The sequence below is a fragment of the Heteronotia binoei genome, chromosome 21, assembly GCF_032191835.1.
Source record: "Heteronotia binoei isolate CCM8104 ecotype False Entrance Well chromosome 21, APGP_CSIRO_Hbin_v1, whole genome shotgun sequence".
Lineage (NCBI taxonomy): Eukaryota > Metazoa > Chordata > Lepidosauria > Squamata > Gekkonidae > Heteronotia > Heteronotia binoei.
The window spans coordinates 117086200-117108404 of NC_083243.1; the positions used below are offsets into that span (position 1 = coordinate 117086200).

Sequence of the window (22205 nt, forward strand, 5' to 3'; positions counted from 1 at the left end):
AGATGGAACCCTTATTTAGAGTGGATCTCAGGAGAAACAAGGAAGGACATTCAGTGGAAGATCAAGACTTTGTGCCCTTGGCTGAGGGGGAAAGACTAAGAGAAGATGGGGAGGGTTGGGGGGGGGAAGGGTTATTTGTAATTCCAACATTCATATGTTGTAATGGCCAATTGTACAAGAGTCAATAAAACATAAAAATATTTATTAAAAAAAAACAAAAAACCCCAAACAAACAGTATTTCCCTCAACTGGATAACACTCTTAAATATAGATCTTTGTTCAAGATGGATTTGGCTTTTTAAATATCTCCACATACTATCTCTTCCTCAGAGAAGACTGACTGAACTTGTATAAGAACTTCCCACCACAGACCCTTTACCCTAGCACACTAGGTATCCTCTTGTCTGAAGAGCTATACCTGGATGCTGACACCTTTGAGGGCCCTTCACAGTGACACCTCATACACTTATGCCAAGTCCCCTTCCACTGCTAGGATCTCTGTCTGACTTCTGGGATTTTACACAGACACAAGAACCCTTTTGTCCTTTTTTTGTGTGTGTGTGTTTGTGATCCTTCTTATGACCAGGAGTCTGCCCTCTGGCTCTGACAGAACTCCTCAGCAAAGACTTTAATCTCACTTTGCCTTGTGACACTCTGTGCCACAACTCTGACAGTCTTCTCAGAAAGAGTCATTGTTAGCCTCTGCTCACAAACTCTCTACAGACAAGAGCTCTATTCAAACAACCAGCCCTGTCTCAGACTGCCTGGACTGCAGTCTCACTCAGACACTTCTCAGTCTGATCTCCACTGAAGCTAAACTGGAACTGAGGAGATTTTCTCTCTCCCTGCCTCCTTTCACTTGTTACAGTGGTTACCATGGAGGTGGTTAGCTAATAATAATAATAATAATAATAATAATAATAATACTTTTTATTTGTATTCCGCCCTCCCCGCAAGGGCAGGCTCCCCGCCAGGGCAGGCTCATAGCAAGTGTCTCGATTGTCACTCACGCAGACTGCTTTCCAGTCCATCAGAGTGGCCTAATATGCAAAGGTGTTCCTACTACAAAAAAAGCCCCGCTAATAAGTTTACTGAAGTCACACTAAAATCTGGTGTCTTCCATGTGCACTCAGAGGATAGCGATGAATAGATCTGCTTTACTGTGTATGGGTTATGCTTCAGTTTTGTTATATCAAATCCCAGAGTGCAAATTCTAGATTAGCATTTTTGCACACATAGATCTTACCTTATATAGGCTACCTAACATTAAACTGTTTTCCTCTTCACCTTATATAAACAGCTCTGCCAATGTGGCAGAGTGTATGCATCTGTGATAGCTAGAACATAAAGGAAACTTCAAAATAGCAAGAACTTCATGTGACAACTGGAATCATGTAACATTCAAACTGAAGTGTGTAGCAAGGACTGCACCAAGATGGAGGCTTGTAAAGCTAGTGTGACTAATCCTTTCTCACAACACAGATTGAAACTTTGAAATACATGGAGCCTGAAGACCCATGTATGTGTATGTTTACCTTGGTATATTCTCATCTACTGTTGCACAACCATACAGGAACACGATAATCCCTACGATGGAAGCTGGAATGAGCATTTGTGTATAAACTCCCAGCCAGGCAAAATACAATCCAATCTTCTCACCAAAGTACTTCCTGAAATACATGGCAGAAGGAAAACATTGTAATGTTTACTATTTCTTAAAGTATATCATGGCTAAACCTATGAATCACAGAAGGGTTGAGTCTGAAGGGGAAAAATAAGCCCTGTTGATTAGCTGGAATGCATTTCCTTTTGGAGGATTCTGTTTTACATGCTCTTTGGAATTGATCCAGGGCTAGAAGCACTATGTCAATCATCTATCCCTGCTTACTGCACAGCTTGGCTCTTCTTTCTTGATAACTCCCTTGATAACTATAGGACTGCCAATTGAAGATCTCCTCATATGGTTACTCACTTGTCTTCCTATCAGTGCACTAACCATGCAAGACCTCATGTGCTTGCAAGAGCAATAAATGAGTTAGATGCTAAGCAGAGGGCCAAAGTCTTGCTCTACTTTGCACAAATGAATGTGATATATAGGACTTTGTGTTAGATTGGGAATGTCTGGCAGCTACAGAAAGAATGAAGTGGGAGTTAAGGGGCGGGGGGGGGGGATACCATAACTGATTTTCTTCTGTGAAGCTTTTGATAAATGAACTGGTAATATATTCCAGCTGCAATAACCAATTTTGGACTATTGTAATGTTAAATAAAATTGTGGAAGGAAGGGTCAGGGAACACAGAAACGGGGGGGGGGGGCAATCTGTAGCAGTTCTACAGGAGCCATTGAGAAAGATAGAATGAGTTTGCATTACTGTGGCTGCTCCTAGCCCAGTCATCTCAGATTGGAGCTGAAGCTAAGGTTGCAAGGTTGCAACCCAGAGATTTGCTCTTCACAGCTGAATCCCAGAGAAAGCAGCCATGGTTTCTCCTCCCACTTCTCACCCTTACTCTGTCCTGCTGTACACCTTATTTAGCCAGTGGCTCAGTTCCAAGACGTGTCTTTGTTACAAAGAGAGGCATGTAATGAAAAAACTGGGGAAAGGGGAATGGGAACTTTGGGTCAGCCATAGCTCTGGCAGAGGTTGTCCTTGAAAGGGCAGTTGCTGTGAGAGCCTCTCAGCTCCACCCACCTCACAGGGTGTCTGTTGTGGGGGGAGAAGATATAGGAGATTGTAAGCCACTCTCAGTCTCTGATTCAGAGAGAAGGGCGGGGTATAAATCTGCAATTCTTCTTCTAAACATATGACAGTAGTGGCCAGGGGAGTCTTTCCCCAGTTTTGGCTGCAATATTTCCTGGCTAGGAAAGATCATGCCATTGTGGTGTATGTCCTGGTAACATCTAGATTAGATTACTGAAGTGAGTTCTACTTAGGGCTGCCCTTGAAGACTGTCTAGAAGCTTCAGTTTGCATAGAATCCTGTGGTCAGAATGCTGAATGGAGTGGGACATAGGTACCATATTGTTCCAGTCTTGTTCCATCTACACTGGTTCCCAGTTTGCTTCTGGGCTCAATTCAAGGTGTTGATATTAACCTTTAAAGCCCTATATGGCTTATCTGAAGGACCACCTATTCTCAATATGAACCAGCCATCCACTCCAGTCTTCTCTGGAGGTCCTCCTTCAGGTGCCCCCACCATTGAAGGCTACATGGGTGACCACCTGAGAAAGGGCCTTTTGAATCAAGAAACATTTTATAGAAATAAAATAACTGTAGCCCTGTAACAGCAACATACATTTATATGAATATGTAAACATGAACAGAGGATAGGATAGTGTTATGGGTTTAATTAATAAGATATGAACTGAATTTCAGATCCTTCTTACCTCACTAGATCAATTGGCTGGTACTTGTAAAAAACCCCATAGCTTGCCCACTCTTCACACAAGAGCTGTAAAACAATGTTAAAATGAAATGCATGGAAGCAGCTCCTTCTTTCTCTCAACCATAGACTTCACACTGTGCTCTGATGTCACTATCTTGTGGTTTTATGCTCTTTAAGCCATCAATACATTTGCATTAAGTACTGAGCAAACTGATGATTTGGCACCTCTTTGTATTAATCTTATAAGAGGATTAATAAAGAGATAAAAAGGGGGAGAGAGAGGAGATGTGAGATCTCCTTGATGCTATGATTTACAACAATATATATACCAGGAAAGCTCTTAACAGATTTGGCAGATGGTTGTTCACTGAGTTATTACAGTAGGGTGAGCCAGAAGAAATTAGCAGTCCCTGAAGAACAAAATTATATATATATATTTAAAAATTGGACTATGGTGGCAGAAAGTGCCCTCAAGTCACAGCTGACTTATGGCCACCCTGTGGGGTTTTCAAGGCAAGAGACATTCAGAGGTAGTTTGCCATTGCCTGCTTCCACTTCATGAGTCTGGTATTTCTTGGTGGTCTCCCATCCAAATACTAGCCAGAGCCTACCTTGCTTAGCTTCTGAGATCTGACAAGATTGGGCTAGCCTGGGCTATCCAAGTCAGGGCCTTGGACTATGATTCAACTGGTAAAAGGACCAATTATACTTTTGAGCTGCTGTTATAACATGCATAATGTCCCTTTGCTGATATGTAGTTCTCTTTGACCTCCAACCCAAGTATCTTCAGATTTTTGTTCTGTTTAAAAAGGATAATATCTCTGTGAAGTTAAAATATTGAATAAAGGCATACATCTTATCTTTAAGGGGCTGTGGTTTAGTGGTAGAGTATCTAGTCCCATGTTCAATCCTTAGCATCTTTGGTTAAAAGGACCAGATAGTAGATGATGTGAAAGATCTCACCCTGAGACCTTGGATAGCCACCGCCTGTCTGAGTAGACATTATTGACTTAGATGGAGCAACAATCTGATTCAGTATTAGGCAGCTTCATGTAATCTCACCACCAAACACTGTCAATGTATTTGCAAGTGTTAAGTGCTGTCAAGCCACTTCCTACTTATGATGACCCTATGAATTAATTACTTCCAAAACATCTGATCATTAACAGCTTTGTTGCAAACTAAGAGGCACAGCTTCCTTGACTGAATCAATCTATCTTATTCTTCTTTTTCTCCCTCTTTTCTTGCTGTGTTCAACTTTTTCTAGCATTATTGTCTTTTACAGTGACTCTTTGTATTTGTAATACACCAGAATCCTTAGTGTGTATCTACATGGGTGCAAATTTGTTGACCAGGTTTATACAAGCTGTATTCTTTGTTGAAGAAAAATCTAAAATTCCTGCATTCTCACTATTAAAGCATTTAATAATGTGACATGAGATAATAGATGAACTATAATACTGAATCTTCTGAAACTGAATTATAATAATCATAACTTTTTTCCTGACCCAGAATCCTTCTTAGGAGTAGGTCTTTAGAAACAACTGACTGTTTCATTTTCTATCATTTATGGCCTTTTTTTGCACAATGGCCTTGTTTTTGATTATTCTTGTTCAAGTTAGTCTATGGGAAACCTTACTGGATGTAAGAGATGTTCCAGCAGGTCTGTTTTGTGAATATCCTCCATATCTGCACAAGTGGACTGTGGATGAATGAACCACTGCCTTTCATTTCTAACTCCCACATGGCAGATAATACTCTGGCATCACATATAAAAAAGATCCAATTCAGGTTTATTCCCCCAAATATTATTTTGGATGCAGCAGGACATGTTCCTGTCTTCACTTTGGGAATTAGAGTAAAGGCACATTTTAGCTTCTAGTTTGCATACACTCCAAAATAGATTTTGGACTCCAAAATAGATTTTAAAGTCACAAAACTCTTCTGGATTTACACCCCTGTTGCTAAAATCAGATACAATTCCTTTTTGCCTGGGGGAATGTGCAAGATTTCTCAGGGGAAGACAACAATAAAGAGGGTTAGTTCATTGTTGTATATGCGATCTGAAATGTGTATATGTTCTTGCCTGGCTCACTGGAGCCTGTAGGAATGAGTTTGGGGACTTGGGAACAATGGACAGTAGGATCCAAATCCCTGCTGTCCTGCTCCAATCATGGGTCTCCGGTTGGTTTGAATGCTTCAATAGCATACTAGCATGGGAACCTTGAATGTATATAAATTGGCTATGTTAGCCCAGTCTTCAGTCCTAGAGTGCAGCCCTATACTATGCTGTGCTGAATAAAAAGAGCTATGATCACTACCACCTCGCCTCTTCCTTGTGTTGAACTATATTATATTATATTAATAAACAAATACATCTGCCCCTAACACTAAATGCTACACACAATTAATCCCTTCATTATTCATTATGGATTTACACAACTATTTTAATGGGCTGAGAAGTCCCAAACCTACATGACTGAAATTTTGTCAAACTCTTAAGTGATGATAGGTCTTCAACTTAGATAACAGTTTGTTTCTACCTTTGCTAAAATCAGTTGACTTCAGGTCTAACCTCTGTAGAAAATGTTTACACAAAGTAGAACGTTCTATTCCAAAACCAAATTATACGTTTCTTGATCTTCATGTCAGTGGTTTACCATGTAAATAAACAATATTTAAAACTGTTCTAGATTTCTGATCGTAGGAATACTTTGTATCTTCATCATGCAATGCTGTTCCTGTTCTCTGCCAGCAAACAGCTGCACACATCAGGCCTTAGATCACATTTTGATGTGCCACAAATAAGACCCCAAGCTGATTTTTCTTCCTCTGAGGCCAGAGGACTGCTTGGATCAAGACTGCAGCATAAGAGAAAGGGATTGTTCCCTTCCATAATTTTTCTGCCCTGAAATATCCTCACAGAGAATATTTGCTCACAGAGCTGTCTTCCTCATTGGAATATTTATTATTTTGTTTGTTTGTTTGCTTACATTTATAGTCCATCTTTCCCACTAGGACTGGAGGCAGATTACACAGAGTGAGTCAATGCAGACAACAGGATGGGACACACTATAAACAGTGAAATAGGATTTGAGTTGTAGAATGGACCAAAAGTTTAAAAAACCCCAGAGTAATTAAAGTTGCCAACCTCCAGATGGTGGCTGGAGATTTCTCGCCATTACAACTAATCTCTGGACAACAAAAAGCAGTTCATCTGGAGAAAATGGCAGCTTTGAAAGTTGGTCTCAATGGCATTGTGCCCCAAATCCTGCCTTCCTCAGTCTTCACACCCCAAATATTTCCCAACCTGGAGCTGGCATGTAAATATACAGTAAATACACAAGTTCTTATGATGCTTGGGGGGGGGGGGGCAATGGCGGGAGAGCTTCTAGTGTCCTGGCCCCACTGATGGACCTCCTGATGGCACCTGCTGTTTTGGCCACGGTGTGACACGTAGGGTGATAATAGACAGGCAGTTTGGACTGACTCAGAGATGCCACAGAAACCAACCCAAACGCTAACATTTGCCACCTGGCTCCATCCCGTACTCACCCTGTCCTCCAGCATCCTCAGAGTGTTTCAAAAAGCTACCACTGTCAAAGTGGTAGCAAATTTTTGAGCTGCACACTGTTGCCTCTTTGGTATCTGGATGCAGAAGCGTGCAAGTGAGGCGCTTTGGCAGTGTGAACCCGCCAAGCCACCCCAAGCCACTTCCATTCCCCCCCCCCCTTAAAAACTGCTTGGAGCGCATGAGCGCTTAACTTGTTTGAGGGGGGGGGAGAGCGGTCTGGCTTCTGAGGTGCTCCCCGGTCTGATTGCGCCAAGCTGCCTTGCAGATGGGATAGGGCCACCTCACTGGGGAGCATGTGGAGGCTTCGGGATAGCTCTTTTTGAGCCAGCCCTATTTGGGATGCCTCCAATCCACCCCTAAATGCCCATCCTCACCCAGAGTGTTTGACTAGATGGGCCATTGGCCTGATCCAACATGGCTTCTCTTATGTCCTTATGTTCATCCCCAGTGGGACAAACAGCAACTCTGTGAGGCCATCTCAGATTGGAATAATGGTACAGAGGAAACACTTTTCCAGTGTCACAGTCCCAGTCTGTATTGAGGTCTCAGGTGTTTGCTTTTCCAAGGCAAAACAGGCTTTGAATCTCATTCACAGAGCTCCCAGTGTTATGTCTAAGGATACAGAAGGAGAGAAACCTTATTTCTGTTGTTTAAGGTGTTACTTCCAGTTTGCCTAAAAACAGTAAAGCAAAGAAGCAAGAGAAGAATCTAGAATGCCTTTAGTGTTACTCAGGACTTTTTTTGTAGCAGGAACTCCTTTGCATGTTATGCCCCACACCCTTGATGTAAACAATCCTCCAAGAGCTTACATGATTCTTAGTATAGGGCCTTCTACAAGCTCCAGGAGGATTGGCTACATCAGAGGTATGTGGCACTAATATCCAAAGGAGTTCCTGCTACAAAAAAAAAGCCCTGGTGTTACTCATCTATTAATGGATGAAATCACTTTATTCTTGTGATTTAACAGACAGCTCTGGAATCAGCATAAGAACTGCAGACTTAGGGCCAAACTAGATATTTCAGCATCCACAGGTTTGGTCTAGGGATGCCAACAGCATTTTAGACAAGAATTTGGCCACTTAAAAATGCCATGAAGGCCCAGTACTGATTGGATCTGTGGTACATTGGGTTCAGACAATTTTGTTTTCTTCTTGCATATCTTTCCAAGTGCTAAAAAGCTGTTGGGGGCTATTTTAGCATTTTAAAAGGTACTAAGGGGAGGAAGAAAAAGATAACCTGGTTCTACCTCACTGTGGCCATTAAACATTTTTAAATGGCCAAATTCTTCTCTAAAATGGCATCAGCATCCACAGTCAGAGCCATGGATACCATAACATGATTTGGCCCTTATAGCCTGCTAAAAGGTGCCTTAAGTTACTTCATACACAGAAGCAACTTATCCTAAGGACTTAGCTGATGATGATGGTGCAGCTCTGCCCCCCTTCTCAGCTGTCAAAAGCACAGAGGGCCTGACTTATCCATGACCCTCATTTCATGGTGCTGAATGTGTGCATGTGGGGAGGCAGAGGCAGCATGGAGAAGCCATGGGTTGGCCTGCCCTTGAAGATTTGTGGTTGGCTGCAGGGGAAGCTAGGAGGGAGCCAGGCAGCAGGAATCGTAGGAAAAAATAGATCCCTCCCCTAGCCAGTAGACTTATTGCCAGATCTGATCAGGAGGTGGGGGAGGAGTTTCACAGGGCAAAAGGGCTTCTTTTGTTTGCCTCCCAAGCAGTTTGCCACCTTCTTTTGTTTGCCTCCCAAGCAGTTTGCCCACACAGCCCATCTTATGGGCTGCTGGGGAAAAGTGGGTAGGAAGGAATCGTAGCTATTCAGGGGGTTGAAGAATATTGAATTTTTATGTACTAGTAGCAGTTAGTTATAAGTTAGAATAAGTTAGTTACGTTGTTACCTCCTTTTCTATGTTGAATCTTTATTGACAGTCACAACTTTGGCAGTATCAGCATGGGGCCAGATCCATTTTAGGAAAACGGTCTGCATGCTTCTTCCTCAGATATGGGGATCCCCTTAAGGGGTCTTGACATAAGGGCTTTAGGGAGCTGGCCAGCTCTGGGACTACCATTGCATGCCCTCACACTTAGATGTCAGGCGACATCACTTAGGGGCAATCATCCATGTGCACTCCATCAACCTGCCATCCCATGGTTTGACCACTCAAGATGGCTTGGGTGGGGATGCGATCATCATTTGGTGCTGGGCCAGGTGATGCTGCTGATCTGAGGACCCATGCTGTGCCAATTCTTCTTGCCGCTGTAACCAGTAAAGTTCTGGCCACTTTATTCCATGCATTTATCTGAATCTTGTGTATGACTGTTAATTGTTTGCTGGAGGTTACAGGCCAGGCTGACATCCCTCCCTGTTTTTAAGAGCTGGAGCCGCAAAGGCTTCCTACTCATTTGGCATCCTTAACAAATGGTGGTTGAGCTTTCTTGACAAATTGCATGCACCTATGCTGCACCACTTGCATGCACCAATGCTGCATTTTCTGTTAGAGAGAATATATTTAAAAACGTTTCTAAATAGCACCAAGTGCCTCTCTCTAAGTCTAGGCAAATATCCACCTCCCAGCAAGTGATTCTTGAAGCTGACACTCTTGAGAATGTGCTGAGCCCCCATATCAACTTACTTTTCTGTCATTAGCCTCAAGATGTTCACCTTCATAGTCACCCTTAAAAAAAAAGAAAGCTGGAGTCATTTGAACAGATCACAACCAAAGCTGTCTTACATCTCTCTCTTGTGTATTAAAATGCTCTAATTCTAAAGCAACAACCATCATCCCAGATGTGCATACAAAGGAAGAATATGGCTTTTCAGACTGCACTGCAATTATGAGTAGAACCAAGATTCCTTCCCCTACTTTTCTCTGTATGTTATAAAGGAAAGACAGCAGACAAAGGTGGCTGCAACAGTAGCATTGTACACAAGTGGCTAACTGACAAAATCTGCTGCCAGGCCAGTAAACAACATAATGGTAGCATCTTGCAGTTTAAACCTATGTACAGCTACATCCCTGAAGACAATGGGCTTTGAAGATCCTTTAAGAAATCTTTTGACATCAGTGAGTTTAGAAGGATGTAATTCTATTTAGGATTCCATGTTAGTTTCCCCACAACACGCTACTAATGACTAAAAGATCCAAAAGATACTGAAGAATAGTCTCTTCAGATCAATTCACTCCTGACTCTTTTTGTTAATATATGTGAGCTAATGACAGACATGAGACTGCAGTGGTGTTGATCACTGGCTTGGTGTTTGTAGGCAACGGATATTATATCAGTTCATACATCTCGTGACGTAAGCTTCCGCCTTATGAAAGCTGGTGATGAAACAATTCCTTTCACTTTTAATGTGATATATGTCTTTTTGGCTTAGTTTACAAAAGAACAATTAATTAATTCATGTATGGCATTGTGCATAGAATAGCCAGGAAATCCTAAGATTGTCTGGCAGCCAGAAGTTCTAGCTCTTTTAGCATTAAGCATCACTAGGCTGTGAGCTAGACTTGTTTTTAAGGCAAGAGATATTTCAGAGGTGGTTTGTCATTGCCTGTCTCTGTATCATGGCCCTGGTATTCCTTGGGGCACTCTTCCAAATACTAGCCATGCCTGACCCTGCTTAGCTTCCAAGATCTGACAAGATTGGGCTAGCCTGGGCTATCCAGGGCAGGGCTGCAAAAGCACAAAAGAGCTAACAGACAATGCCTGTTACAGTCAAAGGTAATATTTCCATATTATTTTCACATTAATTAGAAAAATTACCTAATGTGAGCTGTATTGAATACAGTGGTGAGTAATATAAACAAGGGGTCAGATGTGGGCCAAATTACATGCATGACCATGAGTTGGGTTGGGGGAAATGGGCTGCATGTGAAGCATTCAGTACATGCCCAGTTCTATGACAGAGCAAATAAACACATTTACTCGCAAATAGGTCCACTACTTTAAGAGCATCTACTTTGACTCTCTGAAACCCAGTACCAATTCCTATGTTAGAGGAATGTTGTGGAAATGTTTTCCATGCAGTTTTAGTAACAGATCTAATTAAATACGACACTGATTTATTGATTCAATATACCGTTAAAAACACATAACGAATAGAAAAATATTTTATTATTTATTTTTCTACTCAAAAGTACATTAATTTGTTATTTCCCTAAATATAAAATGATCTACAGCCTTTGGGCAACTCATTATGTATGTGCTGAACTAGCTGGCCATCCCTGCATAAACATTAATATGCTTAAATATATAGTCTACATTTCAGAATATGCACAATCAGAACACATAACTAATCCACTTCTCCAGCAGAAAATGACCACACTGATGCATTACATTAGTTAGGAGGATGTCAAGGGGATTTAAATCGGGAAGCTCTACATGGTGCCAAAGAACTAAATATGTTCCTTAATAGCCTCACTGTCCTTAACAACAGAAGGTCAAAAGCACAATCATCTGCTGAGTCATTTTTCTACAAGTCTATCTTATATAAAACTAAAGAAAGTTATTTTTTATGTTAGGATACCAGTTAAATGTTGGCAGAGATATTCTTAAAGAAACTGCTGAAAGGTAATGTAAAAACAGAGCAGGAAACTGGGCTCATGGACAGCTAAAGACATTTAAGACTGTGCCATTGATACATAACACATTAAGGGTTCTTGGTATCAGCACGCAGAAACATAAAAATATATTCTAAAACTACTTACATCATGCAATGGATATGCAGCACTGTAAACACCGTTGGCAAGCAGACTGGTGATCCCTGAAACAACAACAGAGGGTGTCTATTTATGCTTCCAAGTTTGAATTCCCTCCGTTTCCCAAAATTCTGGAGATTTTCCCCTCAAAACAACAGTAATTTTGTTAGATAATGAATCTTTTACCAGTTCATTTGTCTCCATGCTGTTTGACTGAAGAGATTATTAAACATGGTTCATTTTAAGAAATTGAAAGCTGTGGAGAATCAGAGGAAGTAATGTATTTCAGAGTCAAGAACAGGAATCCAGTGACTCAAAATTAGTCATTATAACAAATTACACACCCTGAAGGTTCAAATTGGATTTTCAAAGCAAGCTCACAGATTTGGAAGTACAGCAAATGCAAGTTTGTAAGAAGAAGAGAGTTTAGCAGGGCCTGATGGGTGGGTGAATATACACATACACACACACACACGTGCGCACATTCACACAAAGATTTTTAAAATCTGATTTAAGCTTGATTAGAGAAGCTATCTAGGAAGCCTTTGGAAAGACCTTGGCATAATACTTACCATATTTATCACATTTTCGTCTTTTATTTAAAAGGGTAGTTTCCTTCTTTCTTCCCTCTCCTTTCCCTGTTTGCACATTTATCTATTAGTTATATGATTGAGTTTGAAGCAGTTACAATGCTTGAGTAACAGGGACTCTGAAATAATGAATGTATATTTTTAATGTTTAAATAATGTTTGATTTTGTAGTAGAATGAGATGGTGTGTAATAGGAGACGTTGTAAGTGTAGCTGGGATTTTGCAATAGGTGAAGAATGCACTTAGAATTCCAGAGACTGCTTAGTTGCAAACTCTTAGAAGATGCAGTATTTAATTTCTAGATGTGTTCTGCATTACAGCTGATGGCCATTAATATAGTTGCTTCCAAATATGGGGTATCTGACAGACTTTGGACATGTGTTCCTAGGTAACATGATGCCTTCAATGATTCTGATACCCTGTCTTTAATGCTGGCTTGGATCTAGTGTGAGTGTGTGTGTATGAAAAACTAATGTGGCTAGCTATATGATAATTGGATGAGTGTAGCAAAATAAGCTTTGAGGTCTAATCTGGCTTGCAATTGAGTGAGAAAAATGTTTTCAACTTACCTGATCTACTCATTAAAATATCGAACCTAATTTTTCTCTACAAAATTATCTTTCTACAGCATTTTTATTCCACTATCCTACCCAGGAGTTTAGGGTTGTGTACATTCTCTTATTCGCCTCCATTTAACTTATAATAACCCTACATGGTAGTTTAGGATGACAGAAAGAGAGTAGCCCAACATCAGTTACAGTTGAATGTGGGGTTGAAGCTGGGTCTTTCTGCAGCTAATCTGACTTTCTGCCAGTGGTTCTCTAATCTCTAATCTGACATTCTACCAGTGGTTCTCTATTTAATAATTTAGATCATATACCATGTAATAATATTCCTAAACTACACTGGTATTACCTAGGCTTCCCAACCCTCCCACCCTGGCGGGGGACCCCAGGATTTCCACCCTCTTCCCCCGCTGCCCCAAAAAACAGAAGCGGGGGGAGGGGGGAAACGGCGCCAGGGAGCATGGCGAGCCGCCCGATCCTGGAGCGGGCGAGGCCGCTGCGCCGCTGCTGCCCCCTCCCCGCCCACCGCAGCTGCTCCTCCGAGATGGGCCCAGGCTGAGCCCATCTCGGAGGAGCAGCCAAGAGCAGCACAGGCAAAACCAGAGAAGGGGAGGGCAAGGCAGGCCAGGAGCATGGCGAGTCGCGAATCCGGGCCCTTCTAGGACCCAGACTCGCGGCTTGTCATGCCCCCGGCCCGCCTCCACCCCCCCTCCGATTCTACCCCAGAGGCGGAGCGGAGTGGGCAAGGCCGCCGCACCACCTCTTCTCTGCTCGCCGTGGCTGCTCCTCCGAGATGGGCTCAGGCTGAGCCCATCTCGGAGGAGCAGCCACGGCGAGCGGAGAAGAGGCGGCAGCGGTGCAGTGGCGTCGACCGCTCTGAGGCAGGGCGGCTCACCACGCTCCCCGGTGCCATTTCCCCCCTCCCCCTAGCTCCACCCCAGTGTCTCCTGGCTCCACCCCCAAAGTCTCCTGGCTCCACCCCCAAAGTCCCCTGATATTTCTGGGGTTGGACTTGGCAACCCTATTTGGCATTTTAATCTCACAACAACACTCCTGTTAGGAAGTTTAGGCTGAGAGCAATTACTAGTATTTCGTGAAAAGAAGTTCCGTCTCCCTATACAAAGCATAATTGTATAACCCTCCACCAGCCAAAGTACCCTGAGTTTAAATAAATAAAATAAATCTTTAAATAAAAGTCAATTTGGGAAAAAAAAGCCTTTCTTCCTAAGAAAAGTGCTCCAATCCCTATCCCAGCTGTCTGATTTTGAGAAGAGGCAGAAAGAACTTGTGCCATTTGGTTTTTCTCCCATCTCTTTCTCTCCCCCACACCTATGCTTAATTCAAATTTACACAAAATTCAGTCATGGGAAACCCATTCCTATGGCCAAAGGAGGAAAAGCAGCGAAAGGGAGCCCCTCAGGTAGTTGCTAACCTCCAGGTGGAAGTTGGAGATCTGGAATTACAACCGATCTCAACTCCACAAATCTCTTATTTATTTAAAACATTTATACCATTTCTCCTAGGGAAAATGGCCACTTTGGAAGGTGGACTCTAAGACAGTATATGCCACTAAAATCCCTGCCTCCTCAGGTTCCACCCTCAAACTCCAGGTATTTCTAGGCTTCCCAAATCCCCCGCCTTGTCTGGGGACTCCTGATTTGGAGCCTTCTCCCCCCGCTAGCCAAAAATCTGGAAAGGGGGGGGAATGGCGGCCCTTCCCACCCAGCCCCGATCCCAGCAGCTTCTCCTTGCCCTGCCCTTCCCACCCAGCCTCGATCGCAGCAGCCTTTCTTCAGTTTTCCCAGGCTGCTTCCCGCCCCAATCAGCTGGCTGGTGGGGGGGGGGGGAGAGGGAGCCCCGCCCGCAAAGGACCATGTGCCTTTGCACCTTCAGAGGCTTGACTTCAATTTAGGATGGTGTGTCTGTTTCTGTGAAGAAGCTGGCAGCAAATGGTGATTAGAGAGGCTGATCCGCTGCTTCAGACTGGCCGGGGGGGGGGGAGGGGAGGGAAACGTCTTCATTATTCCCTATGTGATCAATTCTCATAGGGTATAATGGGGAATTGATCTGGAGGTTTCGGAGGCTCTGGGGGAGCTGTTTTTTGAGGTAGAGGCACCAAATTTTCAATATAGTATCTAGTGCCTCTCCCCAAAGTACCCTCCAAGTTTCAAAATGATTGGACCAGGGGGTCCAATTCTATGAGCCCCCAAAGAAGGTGCCCCTATCCTTCATTATTTCCTATGGAAGGAAGACATTTAAAAAGGTGTGCTGTCCCTTTAAATGTGATAGCCAGAACTCTCTTGGAGTTCAATTATGCTTGTCACACCCTTGTTCCTGGCTCCGCCCCCAGTGTCTCCTGGCTCCACCCCCATAGTCCCCAGATATTTCTTGAATTGGACTTGGCAACCCTAGTACTACCATATCTAATAATCAACCTTTCCCCGCCTCTGGATACTTAAATCTGCAGATCAGGGCCAGGTGGAAAGGATCTTCCAGGTCTGCAGAAAAACAGAACTTTATAAACATGACTGGGGTGGGTTGGGGAGTTATAAAACTCCAAAACATAGGAACAAGTTATCTGTGCAAATGGAAACAATGTAAACTTACTGGACATGGGGAGGGGATGAGGAACTAGGCAACCCCTCGCCCACCCTAATGCAGCTCACTCTGCTTTTTCTATGGAGAATGATAGGCCAGGAGGATTAGCAAGAAGCACCACCATGGAAGAGGTAGTTGAGAAGGAGCAGGAGCCATGGCTACTTCCCCTTCAGCCAGCCAGGTGGATGGGCAGGGCAAGTGAATCCCAGTTGTTGCCCTCTCCACCACCAAGCAGCAGGGAGAAAGATAGATGGATTGGTGGACTGCTACAGCTACTGCCCTCCCAAATTGCCTCAATATAAGCCACTTACCTACCCACTCACTCATTGAGTAGGAGGGCAACAAAGATGGTGAGGGGTCTGGAGGCCAAGTCCTATAAGGAAAGGTTGAAGGAGCTGGGCATGTTTAGTCTGGAGACAAGGCAGCTGAGAGGTGATATGAGAGGTGATCTTCAAGTATTTGAGAGGTTCTCATACAGAGGATGGTGCAGAATTGTTTTCTATGGCCCCAGAAGGTAGGACCAGAACCAACAGGTTGAAATTAAATCAAAAGAGTTTCTGGCTCAACATTAGGAAGAACTTCCTGACCGTTAGAGCAGTTCCTCAATGAAACAGGCTTCCTCAGGAGGTGATAGGCTCTTCTTCTTTGGAAGTTTTTAAGCAGAGACTGACAGCTATGAAGATCCTGTGAATTTAGGGGGGTGGCATTTGTGAATTTCCTGCATTGTGCAGGGGGTTGGACTAGCTGACCCTGGAGGTCCCTTCTAACTCTATGATTCTATGACTCTTGGAGATGGAAAGGTGCAATGTAGCCAATAAGGAAGGAGCTGCTGCTGCTACCCCACCATTTCCTAAGCCATGCGGACAGGCAGTTTGGAGGGGGAGCAAGAATCCACACTCCCCCCACCCCCCACCCCGGTGGTAGAGCAGCAGTTGGCCAGGGGGCAGACATCAGGAGTTGTCACTGCCACTGACTCATTTGCAAGTGGAATAAAGAAGGATGAACAGGCAGGAACAAGGAGGTGTGAGAGACAATGCTACTGTCTCCATCACAGCCACAGTGTAAGCTGTAGAGGAGTGGCTATGTGGCCAGGGAAGAAGGAGCTGCTAATGTCCTTCCTACTGCTGTGTACTGGTGAGTAAATGAACAAGTGGTTGGGCAGATAAATGAAGGGAGAGAAAAGCAGCAGTGGCAGCATTGCCAACAGGTGGACTGCTCAGCAACTTGTTTGCTCAGCAAGCAAATGCGAGGGCTGGATCCCCTCTGTGAGGTCCATGGGTCTCCAGTTGTCAATATTTGTAATTATCAGTGTGATAAAATCTGTGAATTCTGGAATAGGAGACTGGTGTCAGGGACAGAGTGGTCAAATCTTTCTTCAAACCTGAGAAAAGCCCCAGGTTTGTATGGGAAAAAATCTGAAATCTTTAAAAAAAACCTCCCAAAGTGTGTGCATTAAAAACCCTGAAATGACAGAAGCAGTGCCCTATAACTTTAAGAAACAAATGCCCTCTGTGGCCATTGCTAGGCAACCACAACTGTACTGCCAGCTTCCAGGCCTTGGTTTCTGTCAGTAAAAGGCAGAGAGAGGTGGGAAGGGTGGCTGTTTTGGCCTTTCAGAGAGAACTCATTGGGCTAGGGCCAGTAGTAACTACTGAATAACTTTGTACATGGAAATTGTGTGATTTACCCAGCGTGGCTCTCCATTACAGTTCAACAGCAGCTACCCCAGAAAAGCTACTGTGGTGTAGTAGTTGGAACTTCAGACTAGGAGACCCAGGTTTGAATCACCAGTCTGCTTTGAAAGCTCACTACGGCTGCATATAGACAGCTGGCTTGAGGCGGCAATGTCCCATCCTGGAAGTGAGCCAGCATAAAAAGAAATACCCCAGGGCGGTCAGACAGTGCATGCTGGAACAGGGATGAGCCACAGACATCCCAGAGGAGCATTCATAGTGCTCATGCACCTTACTGCCACTTCCCAGGTGCTTCCCAGCTGTTCAGATGGCTGGGAAAGGTGCCTCAGAAACACCTCACCGGTTTGATATCACTTAGAATGCGGTAGCTCTTAGAGGCAGCAGAACAACAGATAAGGACAGGGTGAGGGTGGGAGTGGGACGGGAGCCAGATTTGTGTGTTTGGACACACATTGGGGGGGGCTGGTAGTGGGGCATCCCTGAGGCAGCTTATACTGGCCATGTGGACCCAGTCTAGGTGACCTTGGGTCAGTCACATATTCTCAGCCTAACCTACTTCACAGGTCAGTCTTAAATATAAAAAGGAGAGTAAGAGAATTATATAAGCTACTTTAGGTATCTGTTGCAAAGAGAAAGGAGAAAGCTGAAGATGGGGCAGATAAAGATAGGGTGGCTGATGTGGAAAGAGAGAAGGCATGAAAGGGAAAGAAGGTCATGGGGCTTTCAGAAATGCAAAAGAAGAAATAGAGGGGGAGGAGAAAATTAAATGTCCCCTGCAAATCCTTGTGGGTCTTCCACTTGTCAATACAATTCAATAAGGTCCCATCTATGGATATCTATATCTGGGGCATGAACAAACAAGACAGATCTACAAACCCTAGAAAAAACCCCAGGTTTGCAGAAAAATCTGAAATCTAATTTTAAAAAAATCACGGAGGGTTAAAATCTCCCAAAACAATACAAACAGTAAAGGTAAGGATATGGGGCTGGCCTGGAGAAGGACAAAAAGGAAATAGCATGGGGAGGACAATACAAGGGAAACTGAGGTAACCCCTGCAAATCCAAACAAGTTCCTCACCATGCAACTGGTTCAGTATCTGTGCAACTCACCCATAATTGTCCTATATAGAGGCTGCCAGGGGGAGTGATGAAAGGAAAGCTGAAGACAGGTAGGCAGAAAAAGGTACATTGGCTGGTGGATGGGAAGGCGAGAAGGAAGCAAGGAGAAGTTTTGGGAGTTTTCAGAGAAGAAAAACAGGAAATATTGGAGGAGGTGAAATGAGATGATCTCCATAAGCCTTTGCAAGTTCCCCACTTGTTATTTATATTGGATGTAGAATACCCTCAACCACAGACTATGCTAGTTATTTGTTGCCTGTTGCTGTGGTAACATACACACTGAGAGTCAGTCCCACTGTATATTGCTGCTGTAACTCATTCTAAACATTCATACTCAAGAGGAAAGCTTGTCTCTTGAAACAAGCTCTCAGAAAATTGGGAAGCTAAGGGAACAATCAAAATGGGTCCACAGAGAAGTAAGTGCCATCTTACCAGGGCTTACTCCCAGATAGGGATGCCAGTCCCCAGGTAGAGGTGTGGGTGGAAGATCCCCTGATTTCAGGGGTTCCTTCCTACTTTCAGCCAGCTGGCCAGTGGGGGAAGCCCTCTCTCCAAGAGTGACAACTGGTGGCCACCTCTCTCCCTCCCCTCCTGAAAGATTTAAAGGGCACTCCAGCTGATTGGCAAAAACAAATGTCCTACTGACCAGCTGGAGGACCCTTTAAATTTTGCAGGATAGAGAGAGAGGTGGCCACTAGCCACATGCTTGAACTCCAGCTGCTGAAATTCAGCACATAAAGCCCCCACTTTTTCCAAACAGCATTTTAAAGGTCCCTTTAAATGCTGTTTGCAAGAAATGAGGGGGCACAGCTGAATTCCAGCAGCAAATTTCCCATTTGTATTTCAGGTGTGCAAGGCCCCTGCTTCTTCCAAACAGCATTTAAAGGGTCCCTTTAAATGCTGTCTGCAAGAAGCGTGAGAAGGCACCTGAACTCCAGTGGTGAATTCACCGCTTGGAGTTCAGGTGTGCAGGGGACCAGTTCCTAATGTGATGATGACACTTCTGTGTGACCTCATTGCACTGGGGACATCCCCTCCCCCTCCAAGAATGTCTCCCAAAGTCCCCTGCTGGGGAGGAGGCAGGACCTTGCAACCCTGTTCCCAGAACATTGCACTGTAAGACCCTGAAACTAAAAAAAAATTCCTTGAAAGATCCAAGCATAGAACTTGCTTTCCAATCAGTGAATATTCAACAAAATTTGCAGTGAATGTTTTGAACGGTTACCATATGGTATGAAGAGCATTCGTACACATGAGCAAATTTACTGCACAGTGAAGTAGCAACTTAGGTACTTGGCTAGGTAAGTCTGTTTACAGTGCTGAAGATTGTGCAAGTCACTACTTGGTCATTAAAAAAAAATAAGTTTCATTGCTTCAGTGTTGCTGGCACACCATTATCTTATGTAGGCCTAGCTGAATAATAAAAGCCTGGTGCTATAAATGCCACATATCATACTATAAATTGTCAATGCCTTAGAAGACTGGACCATCCTATACAGGAAGAAATATCAACAACATTATAAATAATATGCAAACCACTTACAGATAGCAACCAACTCACTAAGCAGTCAGGTAACATTAAAAGGCTGCAACTACAAAGCCACATCTTGAAAACAGATTTGGCAACTGCTAAGGGTAATCCAGACATCTCGGCTGTATGACATTTTGGCAACTTGGCACTGTAAGAGAAACTATGGCCGCTTCCAGACTTCCTAATAGTAGGGGGGGAGGGGAAAATCCTTAAGGGGAACAAAAAAACCCAACCAGGACACATTAGGGACACCACCTCCCCTCAGATTTAATCCAGATTTGAATCAGAAACACATTCTGAAATAACTGAAACCCTGTAGAAAGGAAAATACCCTGGAACTTGATTTTTTTAAATGTTGGTTTTCCAAAGTTAATACTATGCAATTCATAGAATTTTGTACAGTATTGACAGAAATATCATAGTCTGAAGTTTCTTGTATACTAGGTACAATATATTACGTATCTTAAAACATGTGCTTCTGGTTATTTTCTGCAATGAATTTTTTGAACATTCAGTTAAAGAAGACCCTTATTGCAGAAAACCTCAGATTCCAACATGTTAAACAGAGAGTTTCCAGTGATTCTTAGGACTGGTGTCACTTCTGTTTTCCCCCCCTAGAAAGGACATCACATAGTTCAATCCATCTATCATTATAAGGAGGACGGTTAACCAGTCTTTTTGCCAGTTTTTGCACATGCATAACAGTCTGAAGAACACAGGTCCCCAATCTTTATTAGTCTGTGATCACCTTTTGAATTCTGACACAGAGCAATAGGCATAATCAAAAAGTGGCTGCTGCAGGAGGCAGAGCCAGCCACAAAATGGCTCCCATAGCTTACCTTCAGTTACATGATTAAGATCCTTGTACTATGGTGGCAGCTCTAATGGCCACTCAGATGCCTTGCTTGGCAAAAGCCCCACTTGGCCCTACCCAAGTTCACAAAACACTTGGCAGGTGCCAGGAAAGGTGTCAGTGGGTGCCATGACTCCCACGAGGACCAGACTGGGCACCTCCTGCTGTAGAATTATATCCCCATCTGTCCCTGACTCCATTCTCTGTGTTTCTGATCCGCATTAATGTTAATTTCAGAATTAGATACAATATGTTGATCTAAAGTCTAAATAAATGTCCTTACCCATGCTGTATTTGGCTTTGGTGCAGGTAGTTCTTTTCAGTATTTCATAAACCTGCAGGGAAAAAAGGTTTCTTAAGCGCTTCTAATGAAGAATAACATTTGCATTGTGTGTAATACAAACAAAAGCATCAGTAGATTTAAGCTTTTGAGTGTTACTATTACATCACCACCATTCTCTATGAAAGGCAGTATTAGGGAATAAAAGACAGTAAACAAATGGATATTAGTCTGCGATGTCTGTGTGAACTACCCATCACCGATTCATCATTAGAAATTGAGTTTAAACAGCACTGCAGGATTGATTCACAAATGCCTACCTGGAACCTGTAATTCTCCAAACAGTCATTGGGTACTTGCCTAGGACTGGAGATGTGAGGGCTCAGTAAAAAAAAGGGGGGAAAAGGCAAAAGTACCAACTTCTCCCTCCCCCACCCCCCACCCCGGCTTCCTTTCTTTTCTCTTCATCCCAAAGTTTCCAATGGAAAAATCTGAAAAAGTGGGGAAACACTGAAAAGAAATTCCTATGAAATATTTTCTCTTTTCTTTCATCATTTAAAGAATTGGAACAAAACATCAGAACTAAGCCAGTGTAATATTCAATATTTTCAAGACAAGGGAATTAGTAGCTTTGTTAACAACATGTAGTAGTCCAGATATGATGCTCAGGTGCTTTTCCTCTGAGGCCATTGCCATATTTTCAGGAATATCTTTTATAATACAAACACTATCTCGTGAATTAAGATAACTGGGTCATTACTTTGGCTACTATCATCAGGGCTTTTTTTTTTTTTTTTAGCAGGGACACATAGGAAAGGAGTTCCAGCTGACTTGGCATCAGGGGATGTGGCCTAATATGCAGATGAGTTCCTGCTGGAAATGATGGTGATATCGGGGGTATGGCCTAATATGCAAATGAGTTTCTGCTGGGCTTTTGACTATCATTATCCAAAATGAGATTGATTGGTACCAAGAAATATGTATTGTAGACTTATCTCCAGCAGGAGAATATCAGACCTGTTCTACTGAGCCCTCGACAGGCCTGTAGCTATGGGAGAAGAGGCGGGGGGGCAGGCTGCTCCATGTAAATCCCCCTTCCCTCTGTTGGCCCCTCCATTCCCAGGCTATTTCTCCCCCCCCCCCCCATGATAGAAAGTAAAAGAGGGAGTGACAGTGACATCGAGAGAGAGAGGGAGAAAGAGAGAAAGCAGGGACAGCAAAAGCAACACCTTCCCCCCACCAAGCTGCCCCCATGCCTTGCCGCCCGAAGGCTCTTGGGAGCTGGGAATATGGAGGAGAAGGAGAAG

At 43.4% G+C, this 22205-nt stretch overlaps 1 protein-coding gene across 9 annotated transcripts in view; it reads right to left on the reverse strand.

The window, feature by feature from the left end:
* Nucleotides 1-22205, reverse strand: part of ANO1 (anoctamin 1) — a 256871-nt gene that overhangs the window by 98446 nt on the left and 136220 nt on the right. For 5 of the 9 annotated variants that reach the window (XM_060262258.1, XM_060262255.1, XM_060262251.1 and 2 more), the window contains exons 7-12: nucleotides 20902-20953; nucleotides 12240-12305; nucleotides 11677-11732; nucleotides 9601-9642; nucleotides 3385-3449; nucleotides 1536-1670 (exon numbers count right to left, since the gene is read on the reverse strand). In XM_060262258.1, coding sequence (XP_060118241.1) covers nucleotides 1536-1670; nucleotides 3385-3449; nucleotides 9601-9642; nucleotides 11677-11732; nucleotides 12240-12305; nucleotides 20902-20953 — 416 coding nt within the window. The remainder of the gene's footprint in view (nucleotides 1-1535; nucleotides 1671-3384; nucleotides 3450-9600; nucleotides 9643-11676; nucleotides 11733-12239; nucleotides 12306-20901; nucleotides 20954-22205) is intronic. The other 4 variants (XM_060262257.1, XM_060262253.1, XM_060262256.1 and 1 more) reach the window with 1 other exon arrangement.